At 50.2% G+C, this 13,285-nt stretch overlaps 3 protein-coding genes across 3 annotated transcripts; 1 reads left to right on the forward strand and 2 right to left on the reverse strand.

Annotated features, from left to right (window-relative positions):
• The first annotated feature begins 3,363 nt into the window (after positions 1–3,363).
• LOC119281089 lies at positions 3,364–4,921 on the forward strand. Its single transcript, XM_037561722.1, has 4 exons — positions 3,364–3,964; positions 4,042–4,158; positions 4,248–4,328; positions 4,414–4,921. Exons 1-4 carry the CDS (start codon positions 3,479–3,481, stop codon positions 4,570–4,572), a joined length of 843 nt encoding a protein of 280 aa, XP_037417619.1. The 5' UTR covers positions 3,364–3,478; the 3' UTR covers positions 4,573–4,921.
• A 70-nt stretch (positions 4,922–4,991) lies between these two features.
• On the reverse strand, positions 4,992–9,786 carry LOC119279446. The gene is made up of 4 exons (XM_037560679.1): positions 9,519–9,786; positions 9,084–9,296; positions 5,422–5,997; positions 4,992–5,344 (listed from the first exon to the last, which is right to left on the reverse strand). Exons 1-4 carry the CDS (start codon positions 9,784–9,786, stop codon positions 5,007–5,009), a joined length of 1,395 nt encoding a protein of 464 aa, XP_037416576.1. The 3' UTR covers positions 4,992–5,006.
• A 579-nt stretch (positions 9,787–10,365) lies between these two features.
• Positions 10,366–11,446, reverse strand: LOC119275437 (heme-binding protein 2-like). Its single transcript, XM_037556282.1, has 2 exons — positions 11,142–11,446; positions 10,366–10,991 (listed from the first exon to the last, which is right to left on the reverse strand). The coding sequence occupies exons 1-2, from the start codon at positions 11,369–11,371 to the stop codon at positions 10,556–10,558; spliced, it is 666 nt and encodes a 221-aa protein (XP_037412179.1). The 5' UTR covers positions 11,372–11,446; the 3' UTR covers positions 10,366–10,555.
• Positions 11,447–13,285: the final 1,839 nt, after the last annotated feature.

Here is a 13,285-nt window from a genome sequence, read left to right on the forward strand (position 1 = left end):
GATTTGAGTTGAGCATCACTTCAGTCACTCTGACTTAGTTCACTGGGACCCTACTTAACAGTACGGTGGTTCCTATGACTCAACAAAGAAGAAAATGAAACAGCGAATCCACACAGTCTTCGCTTTCCAAAGTCTTCACACAATGTCTTCTCATGTCATAGTCTTCAATATGAATATCTTCTCATACCACCATTGTCTTCAATGTCTTCATACATTTTTAGGGGTCATCTCCGGTAGGTAAACCGAATCAATGAGGGACACTACCTGCGTTATCCTGCAATTCTCACAAACGCATTAGTCCCTCAACCAACTTTGTCGTCAATACTCCAAAACCAACTAGGGGTGGCACTAGATGCACTTACAACGCTGCTTTACTTTCGTGATCCTCTTATCTTCCAAATCCCTCACCACGCACCTCAGCTCAGCCTCCTCTCTAACCTTCTGCTCAGAGACAGGTTCTCTCATACACCTCTCCAGATCCGCCCTCGCCTTCTTCAAACGTCCCTCCAATTCACCCACCACCTCCTTCTGCCATTTCACCATTCGCCCCGCAACCGTGCCCATGACCCCTGCCACTCCTTTATCACCCTTCAACCATCCTTCCTCCCATGCTCCCTGGATTTCTTCGCTGCAACCGGCCTCTTGTAGCCACCAGGCTTCAAACCTAAACCCTCGGTCCCCTCTTCTTCCACTACTCCGGTGTCCTTCCGTGGACACAATGACTGGGCGATGATCGGAGTGACGCGGGTTTCCATTTACTACAGAGAAGTCCGGGAATGCTTCGCACCATTGTGTGTTTGCTGCTGCACGGTCCAACCTCTCGCAGATATACGAATGCAGTTGCTTGCTGTGATTCCTCCACGTAAACTTATCTCCCACATAGCCAACATCATAGAGGTCGCAGGACACTAGTGCTTCTCTGAATCTGTCCATGCATGCCTGCGATCGTGCAGCACCCCCCTCCTTTTCATCACAGACCAAGATTTCATTAAAGTCCCCGAGGCATAGCCATGGTCGTCCGGTTTGGTGTTGTTGGCCTAGAAGCCTCATTGTACGCCACGTGTCCTTTTTCCTCTCCGCTGCCGACTCCCCATACACTCCGGTCAGTCTCCAAACACTTCCTCCTTCTCCTGCCACATCAACATCCACATGCCTCCGTCCATATGATCTCAGCGAAATATCCACCCCTCTTTTCCAAAACATAGCAATTCCCCTACTCCTTCCCTCTGGATCCCACACAAGCATGTGTGCAAGGCCCAGTGACCACCAAAAACTGTCAAGTTCCCTCTCTGTCAACCTCGTTTCAGCAAGAAATAAAATGTCGGGATCCTCCATTCTCCTCAATTCGAGGAGACTCCAAACTGCCGGGCCATTCCCGAGCCCCCGGTAGTTCCAACTGATAATTTTCATTGTTCCTGGCGGGGCTACGCTGACAGCCCGGCCGATACGATTATGTTGACATCCTTTTCCACACTTACTTCGATTACACCACCTCCCTGTTCATCTACCTTCCCTCTCTTCCCTGCCTTCTCCTCCGCCTCCTCCTCAAGGCCCCTTTTGTGCCCTAATTCCACCGCTTGCTGATGATCGCTGGTTTCCCCACTCCTAGGTCTCTCCTTCCTTCTAAACTTCTTACCATTCTGATTTTTGCCATTGATTTTACTGTCTCGACTAGCCTCTACAGCCCCCCTGCAGTGTATGCTCATCCACTTCCATCGTTGGTGTTTCAGACGCCTGGCCACCCGCCCCCTCCGAGGAGCTAGCCACAGTTTTACCCCTTTCTCCCTCTCCCTTTGACAGATTGTCAGTCAGCACTAACTGAAGATTCCTCGGCGTACCCTGTCTCTTCTGCTCGATCGCAGCTTTTGGTGGGCTTGTTACTTCTTCTCCTTTTTCTGAACCTCCCGCTACCTCATTGCCCGAACGATCAGTCTCCTTACGCCACGACAGACTGTCACTGCCACTTCGAGATCTCCCATATGATCGAGCATGCCCCCAACTGCTCTTCCCCGCAGTCTCCCTATTATTCCTCCTCCACGGCCCCTCCTCAGCCAAACCCCTCCTTCCTCCCATCTCTGCTTTCAGCCACCTCCCAAACTGCCGCCTTTCTCCTCTCTTCAGAACGATATTGCACTCCTTCTCTCCATGCCCAATCAAGCCACAGGTATAGCAAAAATCTGGGAGATACTGATACTCAAATCCGCACCACCCATCCTCCTCTTCCAGCCTGCCCACCTCCTTGCCGTTCTTCTTCTTCTGATTCTCCTCCCCTCCTTCTTCCTCAAGAGTAAAGCCCCTCATAATTGGCTTATCGATTCTCATTCTAATCTTAACCCTCAAGAACCTTCCTATTGCCGTTCCATCTGCACCCGTATCCGCCTCCACATATGTCCCAACCAGATTTCCAATCTCTTCTGCCGCCTCTACATTCATCATGCTCAAGGGGAGGTTGAACACCCTAATCCATACAGGTATATTGTTGAACTCATAGTCCTCCATCCTCTTGCTCGGATCAAAGTCCTCCACAACCACAAGCTCCTTGTCAAACATCCACGGGCCGCTCTCCAACGCCTTCCTCTTTCCAGACTCCTGAAGAAACGTGAAGACAAACTTGTTGTCGCCCGCTTCCTTGCAATCTATCCCTTTAATGGGGCACCACACCTTACCCAGGGATAGACGGATTGCATCTGGGTGTGCAGGTTTCTCCGACATGACCTTCCCCACCGCCTTTGCCTCCACAAACTTCCCCTTCTCCTTCGCCGTGATCCTAATCCTAACCCCTTTCTTCTCCTCCTCCGAAAGCTTCAATCCCTTCATCATCCCTGCCACATCTTCCATCTTCCTCCCCTTCCTCCCCAGGCCTCGCCCTAGGGTTTATGGTGCGCTTGCGGTCGCGTACCCGTGGACGCACACTGCAGATCTGGAAGGGCAACCAGGGCTGGCCCCAAGATCTGAGAACTGTCGGCGAGGGTGAGAGACTCCGGCGGCGCGGTGAACCCTAGCGCGATCGCCTCCGCAATCGCCGGACCAGGACTCCAACCGTCACGCTACAGGACGGACTCCATCCATAACTTGCTGTACCCCGGGATTAGGAAGAGAGAATGCACGAGAAAATTATGCCGATTCCACCTGACTTTATGCTTATGGAAGGTTTGTAATTGCTTGAGATGGTGAAGATCTCAATCCGGAAACCTCGATATTACTAGTAGGTTCATAAAATGACCTGAGCTTATGGTCTCCAAAGTAAATAAAAGGACCTGAAACTTGCAGCCCTGGCTCGTTAACCGTACTAAAAAGCAGGTCGCACTTGATGCCTTGCTTGCTGTAGCAGAAGATGTAAAGCGCCCATGCATGTTGCAGAGGCCGTGGTGCTACAACTACAAACATCCGAATAAAATCGAAAGAGACCAACACAAGCTGAATCACTAGACGCTTCCACACCCCAGACCGCGATCGAGCCGAGCGATCTAACAAGCGCATGGTGTCCTCGCTCTGCACAGAATCGCGGGGCACGTTGACCGGAGCACATGCCGCTCCGGGTGCCGGCATGCGGCGCCACCGGCCCCCGGCCCGTGCCAGCGCGTTGGGACGATGGAGGCCTCGCGCGCTGCGCGCCCACGCGAGCGCGACGGAGCCGGAGCCCCTGGCACCGGCGAAGGGAGGGCAGCCGGCGGTGCCCTGGACCGCGCTGAGGGTGGGCGCGGGCGCGGGCGTCGCGCTCGCTCTGGCCCTGGGCGGCGCCTCGTGGTCAGCGCGCGGCGGTGGCGCCGGCGCCGTCCTCGTGCAGCCGGCCATGGTGTATACGCTCAACGCCGTCACGGACGGAACGGAGCGGGGCGGCACCCCGGCAGCGGCGGTGAGGACGAGCGTGGGCGCGCTCTCGGACTCGCTGTTCCGGCGCGAGGACGCGCCCAGAGAAAACGCCACGCTCATGGACCTCGTCTTCGAGCAAGTCACCAAGGAGGTTCTCTTTCTCTGCTTGTGCAACGCCGCTGCTTTCGTTCGACCCGTGTGATAATGGATTAACGATGCCATGCACAGCACATCGGCGACAGGGGGAAGCTGACGAGCCTGCTGCAGAAGGAGTGGGCGGCGTCGCGCGACCCGGAGAGAAAGCTCGACCTCGGCTTGCTGCTCACCGACGTGCTCATCAATCAGGTGACTTCGTTTGTGCCTTCCGTTCGGGTGGTCCGTAAAAACGATTAACCGTGCTGCGTGCTGACACCCTGTTTAATCATCACACGCAGAGAGAATGGCAGAGGGCAAAAGAAGTCTGCCAGCAGCTGACCGGCCGCTACCAACGTGACTCGAGGCCATATTTACATTTGGTAAATGCTTCCCTGCCACTGCTAATACAGCCTGCCTAGCCTACATGTGATCAATTTCTCGTGTGCTCAACTCTGTTTTGTCCAGGCTGTGGTTAACATGATGATGGCGGTGGAGACCATGCTATCCCCGGACACGGCCACCGCCGACGACATCGAGAAGATGTCCAAGAACGCCATGGACGCCTGGAAAGAATTCAAGAACAAGTACGAGCTGGCCAAGGGAACAACAGAGTCCAGCACCTGACCACCTGATGCAGTACTGACCAATTCTTGTGAAGAATCTTTGTGTCTTTGCTTGCCTGAAGCCTCAAGGCAATGTTTGTGTTGAGTGCTGACCACTCTTGTGACGCATCTTTGTGCCTTGCCTGCGTAGTTGCGTGTGTAGTTTATTCAGTGTCTGGGAGTTCATGTACTCATGAAGCCTTATCTCTTTTGTGTGCTTGTGGCTACCAAATTTCCCCTCTGTCATATTGACGAAGAGTGCAGTCTTCAGACCCTACGAGAAGTATGGAAGCCACATATGCATATATAGTTCACACACTAGTCTGATAGTTTGTGTAGTACTTTGTGTTACCAAAAGTTTACCTGCTGTATATCTCTGCCCTACAGTTGAATTCTTTCTTCGGAGCAAAATGAATGGATGAAATGCTACATTTTCATTGGCCCTGTTTAATTGTTTTATTCAGAAGGCTCCCCCCACATCTTCATGAGGTACCCCTCACAGCTGCTCCCGGCGATGTCTTGCGAGGACGCCATCCTGGCGATCCCCTGCTTCGCCCCTCCTCCCCCGCCGCCATTATCGCGCTTCAGGTTATGCCGATACTCGACGCTGATGTGCTCCAGCACCTCCACCTCGAACATGTTGATGCTCACCTTGGGGCTCATTTGGTCCCGCACGTAGGCGAAGGCCAGCTGGTCCCGCGGGTTGAACGCCTCCAGCTCGTTGAAGAGCAGGCAGGAGAAGAGGTCGCTCGCCGAGCCGTGCCTCCTGATGATGATCGCCGTGTCCGGCACATCTGCACCACGTCAAACGAATCAGAATCGGATACAGGCAGGGCACGCGAGCAAATCTGTCTCTGTCTTTAGTGGATACCTGAAGGATATGGGAGCTTGCTGGGGGACCATGGCTGCAGGCCGTAGCTGCAGTAGGCCTCCATCTGCGCCCTGATGGCGTCCACGTCGCGCCACTTGCGCCACCGCGCCGTGGCGATCGCCTCCTCCATGGCGTGGAGGTTGAACGGGTGCCTGGAGACCGCCATGTCCGCGCCCTTGCCGACGAGGAGGGAGTGCACCAGCAGCAGCGGGTCCACCGTGAGCTGCATCTTGGCGTCGATCCAGACGCTGAACCTGGCGTTCGGGAAGAGCCTATGCAGCAGGTGCTTCACCACGACGCCGTTCATGGCGGGGTCCTCGTAGGGGAGCTGCTGCTGCTGCTGCAGCGTCACCACGCGCCATGCACCGACGAACGCGCTGGCCGACGCGACATGCTCGTCTTCCAGGATGCCGTGGCTCGCCAGGACCCGGTGGGTACGGTCGTCGATGAACATGAAGAAACACGCCGCCTTGACTGTATGGGACCCGAGCCCCTTTGGCTGCCGGATCTTGTCGTGGTCATTGAAGATTGCCGAGGCGATGACCACCCCTCGGCAGCTCTCCATGGCCGATCTGTCTGAAATATCATCGACGTTAAAGAAGCATGGTAACATTGATAAGTGGAAAACTTGACACTTTTTTTTGAAGGCTATATTCCCTCGGTCCTAAATAAGTTTCACTCATTGTATTAAATCAACGACACTTATTTTGAAACAGAGCGAGTATTAAACACATCTAAGTCTTACGAAAAAACCCTAGCAAAAATAAAAAATAAAAATGGTCCAAGGGAATTCACCGACCTCTCCAACCAACACAAACCAATGGCATGTGCCCTATACTGCCGGCACAAGAGAGTCGATGTAACTACGGCCGTGAAATCATCATACATTGCCATGAGACACCACCGACAATGATTTGAAGCGTGGATTGTCGACCTAGAGAGAGGGCGAAGTCCAGACGAGGAAACCCAACCCAGTCGGCGCCAAAAGCATCGTCGAAGGAGAGGGAAGGCGAAGACCAGACGAAGAGACCCACCCCACGTCGACTCCAAAAGCATAACCGTAGGATCTTATTGAGAAGACCACTGCGCCACCGCAAAATAAACAAGGCGAAAGCATCGTCCATGACGACAGTTGGCCACAACCCAACGGACTGCATATGAAAAACCAACCCTCAAGGCCCCGGGGTGATACCGGATCCAGCGTCAACACAATAAGGATGTCACTTGATGTACCTATTCCTCTTCATCGTCGCCTACACCTCTCAGACTAACGACACGAGTACACAAAAACCTAACAAATTGGAGCAAAACTCACCGCGATAAGAGTACGCCAAAACCTAACAATTTGTGGATTTTTTTCTTCTAGTTCTTTTCATATTAAATATTCAATAAATTTGACTGAAAATATATTTGATCGAAGTAATTACACTATACACATGCTCAAGGCAGTCTTCAGTGTATTGATTAGTATCGTACTCCCTCTAGTCCAGAAATGCATATAGATTTTGGCCCAAGTTAAACCCTCGTAACATTTGACCAAGTTAAAAACTTGTAGATGTTGACTTTTCAATAAAAAATTTCAAAACGTACAAATTTTGACTTATCACAAAGGGAAAGTCCAAAGTAAACCTTAAACTCGTAGACAAAAGCTAAATCGAACCCTGAACTTTCAATCCCTAAAATCAGCACAGCAAACTCTTCGATCCCGGTCTATTTTGAATCGCGAGAGCGTTCCCAAACAGGGATTGTCGACGTGGCGGGTTGAACCCCGGGATTGCTGACTATCCACGCGACTGGGCCGGCCCAACAGGCGCGAAGCGAGATTTTTTTCTTTTATGTTCAGTCTATTTTTATTTTTATTTTGTAATATGCGACGTAATAAAAATACCAAAAAAACCGTCAATTGTTGATAGCACGGGGGCGACCCACGACGTGCGAAGTGAGCTTTTTTTCCGTTTTATCATAACGCGCGGCGTATAAAAACACAAAGAAAATAGACAACCTGGAGCTGCTGAACTCGTCATGGAAGCCACCAGAATAAATGGCAGTTGTGATTTAGTGAGATTCCTGAAATATTTAATCAAACACCGCAAAGTCCAAATTAGGAAGAAACCTTTTTTAAGGGAAACAAATATGGAAAACATAAACAATTGTCAAAATGAACAAATTTTGAAAACAAAATCAATTTTGAAAAAGTGAAAACTTTTAAAACATAATTGTTTTTGAAAAAAAATGGGAACAAATTTGAAACCTGAGCAAAATTTAAAATGCAAACACTTTCTGAAAATTGTAAAATGGGAGCAACTTTTTGAACGTGAACAAATGTGTGAGAAAAATGTTGAATACTCCCTCCACAAAGAAATATAGTGATCTAAACGCTTTTATATCTCTTTACAGAGGGAGTACTTTTTTTTAAAAATGAACAGCTTTGAAAAAATGGGAACACTTTTTGAAACATAAACATGTTTGGAAAGAATGGAACTATTTTTAAAACCTGGACAAAATTTGAAAGTGCGAACATTGTCAAATTTTTTTTAAAATGGGAGCAACTTTTTAAACAATGTAAAATAATGTTTGTATAGTTTTGTAAAATGTTTATTATCATTTCAAAAAAGTTAAACGTGTATTTGGCAAAAATTTACTGTATATTCATAAAATGTTGTGAACATGTATTTTAGAAATGTACATGATGTATTCGAAAAATGTCGGAAGTGCATCAATAAATGTTTCATGTGCGTGTTAATGTATATAATACATTTGAAAAATGTCGAAAGCACAATAAAAAGGAAAGAAAAAAACAAAAAATTCGAAGAAATCAAGAAATAAACAAAAGAAAACCAAAAATATAACGACACAAAACCAAAGAAAACTAGGGAAAAAAATATAACAAAGGTAAAAAAAGCCGGCGAAAACAGATCAAAATAAAGAAAACCCGAAGGAAAAAATAAAGGAAAATGGAAAAAATGAAAACCATAGCAGAGCGGGCGTGCAAGCTGACTTCTCTAATGGGCCCGCCAAATTTAACTTGTCACGTCAGCGAGTACCAGTGAAATGCTCTCAAGTTTAAAAATATACCGGAATCGAAGAGTTTGGTGCGCTGATTTCAGGGATTGAAAGTTTAGGGTTCGATTTAGTTTTCGTCTATGAGTTCAGATTTGTTTTGGACTTTTTCCTGTCAAGAAATATGTGTATACAATATTTAATCATTTGCAATAAATACTACCTCCGTCCTAAAATGCAAGACGTTTCTTAAGGCTAGTTTATCCTAAAAATGTCTTATATTTTAAATACTACGTTCGCCTTAAAATGTAAGACGTTTCTTAAGGCTAATTTGCCTAAAAAAACGTCATATATTTTTAGACGGCGATAGTATGTTGTAAGTACAATTTACAAAGGCTTGTACCTTAGTGGAGTACTAACTTATGATATGCATTAAATATGTCCTAGGTACAATTTTCCATTGACTCATATGCTGTATCTTATCAGTTAACACATTTTGTGAGAGAATAGCCATATTTTGGCTATTGCTCTTTCCTCTATTAATTAGTATTTTGTCTAGTTGCAACCCTTTAAGTAAAAAAGGTTGACGTGATTACACAATACACTAGACTAGAGTGAATTTCTCCTGCATGCAATATACGAAATATGGACAATTAACTCACCGGCTTGTGCGAGGGGAAAGTCCTTGAAGAATCCACATGGGATTTCCACTGCGCTGTCTGTGTGATTGAAGAAGGATCTCCGTTCCTCGGTGGACAAATTTCCCGCAAACGAGTCCCTCCTGCCGGTCTTGTACCGCAACCCAGGGGATGCACGAGGTGTCGCCGAGAGGTTGCGGCCGAGGCCATTGATCTCTTGCAAAACGGTGTTATAATCTGCTCGAAGAAGGAAATTTGTGGGTCAGAAAGGCAATGAAATGACCCGCGTTTTTGGCATATGGCAATAGATAGTAAAAAAAAAAAGGCAGAACCATTGACAAGAACGATAATTTGACGGGGAATATTGCGACAAGAAACACAATCGTTGCGAGTTATGGTGCGAATGATCGGATTCTATAAAAATCGACGACGATATCTTGAGGCGACGGAGGCTGAGACCTGAGAACACGGCCGGGTCGGAGCAGAGCGCGCGCGGGGTGGGGAGTGCGTACTTGTGCGCGCCGTAGTCGCGCGGGTAGTCGAAGAGCGCCGTCGCCGGAGGGGAGGGGCGGGCGGGGCGGAGGAGGAGGTGGAGGGGCAGGCAGCGCGAGGGGTCGGAGAAGGAGACGTAGAGCGCGAGCGGGAGCGTGGTGAGGAGGTAGAGCAGCGAGAGGCAGAGCAGCTTGGACTGCAGCAGCGGGGGCCTCCGCACGCGCACCCACGCCATGCCGCTCGCGCTCGCCCCAGCCAGAGCGCGCGGGCGGGCGGGCCGGCGGACGTGTCACCCAGTTTGTTTTGACTCTTTGAGCCGAGTGATCAGGTCACGCGGGGAGAGGAGATCGGGGGGTCCTCGTGCATGCCGCACGTCCGTTACGGAGAGAAGAACGACCTGCCGTGGTCCTGCATACCGCACGTCTGTTATACGGAGAGAAAAATGAGCTGCCGCGACCGATCGCTGAAGGAACTGGCTGGGAGTTCGATGTTATGTACGTACTGTACGTCGCCACGTCGGTGGTAGCACGTACGTACACACTCCCTATTGTAGCCAGTGATGCTCCAAGAGAAAGTGCACTGCAGTCGATGTAGTGAGAATCACCGATTCTGGTTGAGCTGACGGAAGAAACTTGGATTCGGACACCTCGGTTTGATTCTTCAGCTGCGACAAATAGCAGCAGAACAGTCCATGGAAAAAAAAAAATTAGCAGCACCGCCGGTGTGATAGCAGGGGATATTTATAGGAAACGTATCATGGGAACAGTCTTCTCAAACGCGAAAGAAAGCAACAGGCCGCCAAAATGGCAAACAGTTTGTTGCACCAAAGGGGCACTTTATTGCTCGCATGTCCATACAGCGCAAAACAGTACACTAGGAGTAGTTGGCTTCAGCAGTTTATAGGCTACCATTATTCGTCGGCTTAGATAGAAAGCTTAAAAGACAAGACACTCTTACATACGAGTTCACTGATTAATCTAGCCAGCAGCAGCAAGCTTGCACAGTTACATGTCAGACGCGGCCATGGTGTCGAAGAGCATCCATATCTCGTTCACCCTGCCGCTGAACTCGAACGGTGAGTTGTACTGCGCCACGGTGTACTCGGACGCCGGGTCGGCCTTGCGGCCGTCGGACACGGCGGCGGCCCACCTGGTCCCCTGCAGGCTGGCGTCGAGCAGCGCGGCCTGCTTGCCGACGTCGGCGTCGGCCACGAAGCCGCCGAACCGGCGCACGGCCGCGTACCTCGCCCCGGCCCACTTCTGCACGTGCAGGCCCTCGGCCGGCGGCGCGTCCGCCTGGTTCTTCGCCGGCACGTAGAAGCTGACCACGAAGGAGGAGACGCAGAAGGGCCCGTCGCTGGGCGCCACCCGCGTCAGCACCGGCGCCGTCATCTCGATCGTCTCGTTGTAGGCGTTCTTCCCCTGGATGTACTTGAAAAGCCTGGCCCATAGAAACAAGAGAAGCCCGTTATTGTTATCCCAGGCCCATTTGTTTAGGCCCACGTGAAGCCCAAAAGAGAGCTTCACTGGCACTACTGCTGCGAGCAAGTTGCGCGTGATCTGGCAATGGCGAAGGGAGCGGCGTGCTTACTGGAGGAAGCCGGAGCGGGTGGCGTCGACGAGGGAGATGTCCTCGATGGGCGCGGTGGACACCCACATGGCGTCCTTGTACCGCCGGATCTCGAACCCGTTGGCGTTGTCCACCACGTCGTACGCCGGGCACTCGATGCGCTCGCACGACGGCGGCACGGCGGCGCCCGCGCCGACGGCAAGCAGGGCGGCCGCGGCGAGTAGGAGGAGCATGCTGCTCCGCCGCGCCATGGTTTTTGGTGGATAGTGGAGTGGGGGATGCGAATTGTGGGGCTCGGGTGCGTGCGTGTCTGTGTTGATTGATTGGCGGTGGTGGGATAAATACGGCTCGGCTGCGGCTCAGGGTGGCCGCGGCGGCCGTGCTTCCACGTCGACGGGATTCGAGCACTTGGCCGTCATCGTTCGGGTCTTGAGGATCGAGACTGGCAAGCGGGGGAGAGGGGGCACACGTAGACAGTAGAAGCATCGGTTGGTGGTTTTGAGATGATTTTCACAGTAATATCTGAAGGTGGGATAATACTATCTCGGTATTTTTGTTAAAATTTAGAACGCTCGAGGCCTCTCTATTGAATTATTTTTCTCTGAAGAGGCCTGAGGCAAGCTTGAAGGGGATTCGTATTTGCAACGCTGCCCCGAGTTTTAACCATTTATTGTTTGCGGATGACTCACTAGTGCTCGTTAAAGCTTCGTGAGAGAGTGCTACATCACTGCAGAATATGCTAACACTTTATGAGGTATGCTCGGGCCAAGTTGTGAATTATGACAAGTACTCTGTCATGTTCAGTAAGAACACCAGCCAAGTGCAAAGGCAAGAGGTTCTGGAGGCTCTGCAGCTGAGGCAAAGACGGAGAGGTATGTATCTAGGCTTTTCAGTGTATGTAGGCAAAGCAAGGAAACACGTTTTTGAATATTTGAAGGATTGTATCTAGCAGAAAATTCAGGGTTGGCAAGAAAGATTGTTGTCCAAGATGGGGAAAGATGTACTAATCAAGGCGTGTGTGCATGTCATCCCAACGTTTGCTATGTCCTGCTTTGATCTTACCAAGACGCTTTGTGAGGAGATTGGAATGATGATCTGTAGGTTCTGGTGGGCATAGCAGGAGAAAAATAATGTGATGCATTGGCTAAGCTGGGAGCTTCTGACAAAGCCGAAGAAGGACAGAGGAATGGGGTTCCGCGACATCTACGGCTAAGCACCACAGGCATGGAGCATGCTGACCAAGCCTGAATCTTTGTGCGCCCAGGTCTTGAGGGCGAGATACTTCCCGCACACGTCGATCCTAGAAGCGCAAGCACATCCGAGGATCTCGTACACATGGCGGAGCATACTGAAGGGAGTGGCACTGATGAAGGAAGGACTCATTTGTCGGGTGGGAGATGGCACTACAATTAAAATTTGGTCTGACCCATGGCTAAACAGACAGGGGGTGAGAACCCCAACAACACCTAGAGGAGGTTGCCTGCTAACAAGGGTCCGTGAACTAGTTGATCCGGATACACAATGCTGGGATGAGAGACTTATTAGAGACATTTTTTCACTAGATGAAGCAAGAATTATTCTGGCTACCCCTGTTCGAGATGAGTATGAGGACTTCTATGTGTGGTTTGATGACAGTAAAGGCCAGTTCTCGTTTAAATCAACCTACAAACTGTATGTCATGGAGAGAGATGCGGGGTTGTCGGGCTCATCTAGGCCACAACTAGTTGGATGGGAGTGGAAGGAAATATGGACTTTGCCCTGTCAGCCAAAGATTCAGCATTTCTTTTGGCGCCTCGCCCACAACAGTCTTTCTCTGAAGTTGAACATTAAACGAAGATGGATTGAGTGTGATACCTTGTGTGTCTGCTGCAAACGCCTGGACGAGGACGATGCACACTTATTCCTGAAGTGCAAGTTTGTCAAGAAAATATGGCGGACATTGCAGCTTGAAGACGTAAGAGAGAGTATGTGCACATGCACAGATGCTAGTGCTGTAGTGCAAGAAATTCTTCGTCTGCCAAGAACAAAAAATTACTCGCTGTTTGCCTGCTGTGGAGATGCTGGACCTGGAGGAACAAAGTAAACACAGGAGAAACAGCTGCGCATTTGAACAGCCTGCCAGCTGAGATTAGTTATTGGGCAACTAATTCGCTGGCAATGTGCAG

This window comes from Triticum dicoccoides, chromosome 3B (genome assembly GCF_002162155.2).
Source record: "Triticum dicoccoides isolate Atlit2015 ecotype Zavitan chromosome 3B, WEW_v2.0, whole genome shotgun sequence".
Classification (NCBI taxonomy): domain Eukaryota; kingdom Viridiplantae; phylum Streptophyta; class Magnoliopsida; order Poales; family Poaceae; genus Triticum; species Triticum dicoccoides.